General features: G+C 35.3%; 1 protein-coding gene across 1 annotated transcript in view; it reads right to left on the bottom strand.

Moving 5' to 3' along the window:
• Window positions 1-531: 531 nt before the first annotated feature.
• Window positions 532-7,281, bottom strand: part of LOC137645693 (disintegrin and metalloproteinase domain-containing protein 12-like) — a 61,661-nt gene continuing 54,911 nt past the window's right edge. Inside the window, exon 15 of the mRNA XM_068378550.1 lies at window positions 532-2,923. Within this exon, the coding sequence (XP_068234651.1) occupies window positions 1,575-2,923 (1,349 nt within the window). The 3' untranslated portion in view covers window positions 532-1,574. The remainder of the gene's footprint in view (window positions 2,924-7,281) is intronic.

Below are 7,281 nucleotides of genomic sequence, written 5' to 3'. Positions count from 1 at the left end.
TACATCTCACCCCTCCTCTAAATAAGAGGAAGAGAGAGAAAAAGAATTCTTTAATATTTAGTGTTGCTTATAAATCAATGAAACTGAACGCCCAGCACTACCAAGTGCTTGCAAAGAACCGGAGACTTTTGAAAAAAAAAAATCGTCCTGGCCAAATGTTAGTCCAGAGTTATGAAAAGGTAATTTATCACGAATTTGCCCATTCATCACTATTGTAACTCCTTTCTCCGAAGATATTCTCTTTTAAGTGCCTTCGAAAAGTGGGTCAGAGAATGTAAGAAAAATAGTCCGCAGTGAATGGAAAGTAGAGGTATTAATCAATCGTTGAAAATAAACGGAAGAGACCGGCTGATGTTGAGATCCTCAGTGGGTGTTCGAAGCTGCCTTTGTGGAAGAGTGTAGTTTCAAAACAAAGGCTAACTCTTTCAGAAAACAGATGATAAACATCAAGAATTTGTCAGATATATATTTCATTATTTAAATATTTTAATGTAAACTATATATACTGAAAATAAGTCATATTAAAGGAAATACTTTTGTGCCTCATAAACCACATCTGTATAAGATATATAAACTATGTACTTTATTTCTAAACCTTTCAAGTTACAAAGGATTGTCACTAAGTGAATCCACAGCAAATATGAGGATGAAGAAGGATTGCTGAAATCTAAAAATACAGTATTTTAATGTGTTCTCAGTAACGTGGAATGAATAATAAACTCTGTAAATATTTATTTCTTTTGGGTATATAAGACAGAGATATATAAAATCAAATTATGAAATATCTATTAACAGAGAAATAAGAAAAACACGCAGGCTATGCCTGCTTTCTTTATTTACAAAACCAACAGTTTTGATATCATATCACCAAAACATTTAGACATAATTCCTGTCATACTAGCAAACTATCAAAAAACTAATAACATCTCTATATTTCAAGATAAAAAACCTAAGAACACATAGTATATATTCACCTTTGCAAATTTTATTTTGAAAACACAAAGAAAAACTATTAAATCTTATACTATGTCATTTGAGTCCCAAATAATATTTTCCTTGACGTTAGTAATCTAGGGAACATTAAAAAGACATGTATGTATACAAAACGAATGTAGAAAATAATAATAATAATAATAATAATAATAATAATAATAATAATAATAATAATAATAATAATATCCTTACCAGATAGGATACCGTAATAATTCAGGCATATACCTTACCAAGAGTGGTAAACTGCGAAAAATCTGTTCAGAATAAAAAGACGGAAGTCTTATGGATACTATTAGAAGACACAATAACTACAGGCAATCTGTGCTGTACGGTAAATTCATATCTATTTCAAGTTATCTCTAATACTGCAATATTTTCCATTTTTCAGTTTTAGCTTGCAGAGCGTTCTGGGCGTTTCATTGGACTAATCTATCATGGATACATCAAATAAAATATTTTTTTTTATATCAACAAACCTCATATATTGAACAATATGAATTCCTCTTCAAGAAATAATATTTTCGAGGTCACATCCGTAAATTAGGTGACAATTATGCGTATTAAAATTTTGTTCTATTCCTTTAATTTTTCTCCAGTTTCCTGGCCAATGCTTTAACATTTGGGCTTCCACTGACAGTTGGTGTCTTTTCCAGATTAATCTGAGGTCCTGCTTTTTTCATGGTCTCATTATCTTCCTGGCTTTTGTACGATGGGCCCAGAGAAGATTTTGGGGGCATGATTGGTCTTCTAGGTGTTATTGTGTCTTTAGAATTAGATGGTAGCTTCTGGTTTACGGAATCTTTGTTCTGACCTAATAGTTTCGAGTCATGATCTTGCAATTTATTCTTTGGCGGTGGGGGAGGAGGTGGTGCCGGTCTATTTGGACCGGTTGCCTTTGAGGATCCCACATTTGTCTGTTTGGGTAACATAGGTTGCATTTCGGGTTGATGGCCGGTTTCATGAACTTTTTGGTTTGACTGTACATTTTCATATTCGTTCGACGTTTTTCCAAGAAGGGACCATATGTTCTTGTTGGTATTATTTGAAATACTATGAATATTGTCATCACTCTTGTGTGGCTTCAGAGCATCAAATGAAGGCTGCGGTGTCCTTTGATGAAGCATCGCCATTGAAGATGATGCGTCTGTTGATATTGATCTGCTAAAAGAATTGCGTATATCATTAGGTGGAGGAGTACTTTTTCTTGATCGACGGTTTCCAGCAAGAGGGTCCACAACAAATCTACTAAGCGGTATGGACCTCTGACTTCCAAAGGCCTTTTGTCGCTGGTTGAGATTCTTGCAAGACTTTGATTTAACAGATTTGTTACTAAATCGAGAGAAAACGCCGATGAGGCTTGTCATTGACATCTGTGATGTAACACGCGGATGAACAGTAACATCATCATCAGACACGCATCCAGAATCAACTGATACTGACTGATGCTGATATGGCGGTACTCGATCAAAATCTTCGACCGACCTGTGGTGGCGCACAGGAGAGTTTGACTTCATCACAATCTTCCTGCTTAAGTCTGGTGAGTTTTTGGGAGTAATTTTCACCACTTCCGTGAACAATCGCTCATCAGCAACACCCCAGGAGTTCGTCAAGGACTGCTCCTTCATATCGATCATTACCTGGCACACAGTTGAGGCTTCAGTATCGTCAACAACCTGCTGGATTTCCCTCCGATTCGAATCCGTTTCTTTCTTGTGACCAACAGTGACACACCAGTAAGTAATTTTTGACATACAAGGAAAACAACACGCATTAAGGCAGGTCGCACAGTTAGGACAGCGACTACTCCATAATGAGTAACCGCTATGGTCCCACCAAAGACGTATCTTTTCCCAACTGCAGCAAATGAAGGCCACGATGGGGATGATGATTGCCAAGAAGAGGAGAAGCCCATCAATTGCGATCTCATAACCTGAAAAAGATGAGATTTTGAAAACCTGCAAAATATGAAAATCCGTACAATGAATATTTAAGTACAATAAGCGTCTTATTGAAATTAATATTCAGAAAAATTACAAAGCAACATTTATTTGGCCAGCTTACTCCCTAACTTTAACCAAGGATCTCAGTTTCTAAGTAAATATAAACAATGATGAAAATGTAAAACGTCTATTCATGCCATTTGTTTTTATAGAGATGTGTAAAAAAATTTCAAATGAAGCAATTAAGGTTCCATTCAGACCTTTCAAGATTTATGAAGGTCAAAACTACAAACATATTAGTCCTAAAATCTTATATATATATATATATATATATATATATATATATATATATATATATATATATATATATATATATATATATATATATATATATATGTGTGTGTGTATATATATATATATATATATATATATATATATATATATATTTATATATATATATATATATATATGTGTGTGTGTGTGTGTGTGTGTGTGTGTAGCCATCCATATACCAAGGAACTTCCCCAATTTTTGGGGGGTAGCCGACCTCAAGCAAATGAAGGAAGGGGACCTTTTCTCCCTACAGTAAGTTCCTCCCAGCCTGACGAGGGATTCAACCGAGTTTAACTGGTACTGCTAGGGTGCCACAGTCCACCCTCCCCTGTTATCCATCACAGATGAAGCTCCATAACGCTGAATTCCCTACTTCTGCTACCTCTGCGGTCATCCAAGGTGACCGGAGGAAGCAGCAGGGCCTACCAGAGCTGCATCACAGTCGCTCGCCATTCATTCCTATTTCTAGCACGCTCTCTTGCTCTCTCTCACATCCATCCTCCTATCATTCAGAGCTTTCTTGACTCCATCCATCCACCCAAACCTTGGCCTTCCTCTTGTATTTCTCCCATCAACTCCTGCATTCTTCCCCTTCTTTAGCAGACCGCCATTTTCCATTCTCTCGACATGGCCAAACCACATCAACACATTCCTATCCCCTCTAGTTGCTAACTCATTTCTTACACCCGTTCTCACCCTCAGTACTTTGTTCCTAACGCTATCTATTCGAGATACACCAGCCATACTCCTCAGACACCTCATCTCAAACACATTCAATTTCTGTCTCTCCTCCCTTTATTTCCTCACAAATCCGATCCATATATCACGTTTAGTACAATCACTTTCTCTTACAGAACTCTCTTTACATTCATGCCCAACCCTCTATTCTTTACCACTCCCTTCACTGCCCCCAACACTTTGCATCCTTCATTCACTCGCTGATGTACATCTGCTTCCATTCCACCATTTCTTGCAACAACAGACCCCAAGTACTTAAACTGATCCACCTTCACAAGTAACTCTCCATTCAACATGACATTCAACCTCACACCACCTTACCTTCTTGTACATCTCATAATCGTACTCTTACCCACATTAACTATCAACTTCCTTTTCTCACATACCCTTCCAAATTCTTTCACTAATTGGCCAAGCTTCTCTTCCAAGTCTGCAACCAGTACAGTATCATCTGCAAACAACAACTGATTTACCTCCCATTCATGATCAGTCTCGTCTAACAATTTCAATCCTTGTCCAAGCACTCAACCATTCACCTCTCTCACCACTCCATCAACATAAAAGTTAAACAACCATGGCGACATCACACGTCGTTGTCTCCACCCCACTCTCACTGGAAACCACTTGCTCGCTTCACTTCCTATCCTAACACATGCTTTACTACCTTTGTAGAAACTTTTCACTAAATGCAATAACCTTCCACTAATTCCATATAACCTCATTGCATTCCACATCACTTTCCTATCAAATCCACCATATGCTTTCTCCTGATCCATGAACGCAACATACACTTCCTTACCTTTTGCTAAATATTTCTCACATATCTGCCTAGCTGTAAAAATCTGATTCATGCATCCCCTACCTTTTCAAAAATTACCCTGTACTTCTAATATTGTATTTTCTGTTTTCTCCTTAATCCTATTAATCAGTACTCTACCTTACACTTTTCCAACCAAACTCAACAAACTAATACCCCTTGAATTACAACACTCATGCACATCTCCCTTACCCTTATATAGTGGTAGAATACATACACAAACTCAATCCACTAGTACCATTGACAACATAAAACACATATTAAACAATCTCACTATTCATTCAGGTACAGTCACACCCCCTTTCTTCAACATCTCAGCTCTCACATCATTCATACCAGGTGCTTTTCCTACTCTCATTTCATTGAGTGCTCTACTCACTTCCTCTCTTGTAATCTCTCTCTTAATCTCATATCCCATCACTGGCACCTCAACACCTGCAACAACATTTATATCTGCCTCCCTATTATCCTCAACAATCATTAAACTTTCAAAATTTTCCGCCCACCTTTTCCTTGCCTCCTCTCCTTTAAACAACCTTCCATTTCCATCTTTCTCTGTCTTCAATTCTCGAATCAGCCTCCTTACTCTGTTCACTTCTTTCCAAAACTGCTTCTTACTCTCTTCATATGAACGACCCTAATCCCTGACCCCACCGCAGGTCAGTTGCCCTCTATTCCTCAGTTACCTTGTGCTTTGCTTCCACATTTTCCTCTTTATATCTCTCATACTTCTCTACACAATTACTCTGCAGCCATTCTTCAAATGCAGTCTTTTTCTCTTCCACTGTTACGTTCACTCCTTCATTCCACCATCCACTACCCTTCCTCATGCTGCTTACAACAAACGTCTTGCCACACACATCAATGCATATGCGTGAGTATGCGAGTGTGTGTGGGTGCGTGGACATCTATTTGTGTATGTATATAGATATTTGGCTGCTAAAGCCGTTAATGAAGACCTGGCTAAAAGTAGTGTATAGCGCAAATTAAAGAACACAACAAAATTTTAAGTATGATTCGAAGTCATAGATAGCAGCCCGTTCAAAATCCATTTTTTTTATTTTATTTATTTTTTTTTTTATTTAATTATTCTTTTTTTTTTATCATGTCCCTTAATCCATGTGTAGCTTTTTAAGATTCTAGGCGTAGTTTTTGATGATTGAATTTACTTCTGTGAAATATATCCAGTCTTTTTTTTCTCAAAATTGCATAATTAGAAAGCCTAATAAGATACATGATGACCATTCTATCCTGAGGAAATTTTTTTTCTTATTTTTTTTTTCTATCATGATCTGAAAATTATTTTCCAACCTGATCTTCAATCCAATTTGTTGGACAAGAACTTGTAGTATATTAGTCTTCATGCTTGATCTACGTAATAATCTCTTGCACCGTTTTTCAGTCACTTCTTTCTGCGTGTTGCATAAGAATTGTCCTAATTCCATCTATCACATTTTCTTATACTGCAATCAACTCCTGCTGTTATCCATTATCCAGGATCTACTACTCTTCTTTCTACCCAAATCTATTCTCAAATGTGCTTCACTCCTATAAATTCCCGCTTCATTCAACAGGTGTTCAGGCTTTTATCTTGTTGCATATGCATACATGGAAAATCACAGTTTTCCCCTAGAGTTCATTTTCCTATTTGTTTTTCTCAGCCCCTTCTTTACTACTCATCTCGACACAATCAATCATTCTGATATGCAGTTATACTTCACATTTTATTAATTTCTTTTCAATACACATTTCATAAACCCATCCTGTCAATTATTACGTGTATGCCTTCCTTCTAACTGACATAAGTCTTTATATAGTTTACATATGAAATATGTTTTAATGTTGTTACTGTTTTTAAAATATTTTATTTTAATTGTTCATTATTTCTCACATCGTTTATTTATTTCCTTGTTTCCTTTTCTGACTGGGCTATTTTTCCCTGTTGTATTATAGCCCTTTGGTTTGTAGCATCTTGCTTTTCCAAATGGGGTTGAGGCTTGGCAAGTAGTAGTAATAATAATAATAATAATAATAATAATAATAATAATAATAATAATAATAATAATAATAATAATAATAATAATAATAATAATAATAATAATAATAATAATAGAAATTACAATAATAATAATAATAATAATAATAATAATAATAATAATAATAATAATAATAATAATAATAATAATAATAATAATAATAATAGCTTTCTGGTAAATCATTCTTTTTTCTTGGAATTCTATATGTGTTCTCTGTAAAATCACTTCCATTCACTATCACCTTCTATTATATCGTTACCTAACGAATGAAGCCAAACTTAAATCAATGGATTTCTTATAAGAAAAATATCCATCTTGTATCTTACTTTAACCAAAATCTCCTTACAGATAAAGGCAATTTAATGTATAAATTTACATTAAAATGATCGTATTCCTAATATGTATTCAAAATATTATTTCTTGT

Source organism: Palaemon carinicauda, chromosome 8 (assembly GCF_036898095.1).
Source record: "Palaemon carinicauda isolate YSFRI2023 chromosome 8, ASM3689809v2, whole genome shotgun sequence".
Classification (NCBI taxonomy): domain Eukaryota; kingdom Metazoa; phylum Arthropoda; class Malacostraca; order Decapoda; family Palaemonidae; genus Palaemon; species Palaemon carinicauda.
The sequence above is the reverse complement of the archived record's forward strand: the minus strand, read 5'-3'. Positions and strand labels throughout refer to the sequence as shown.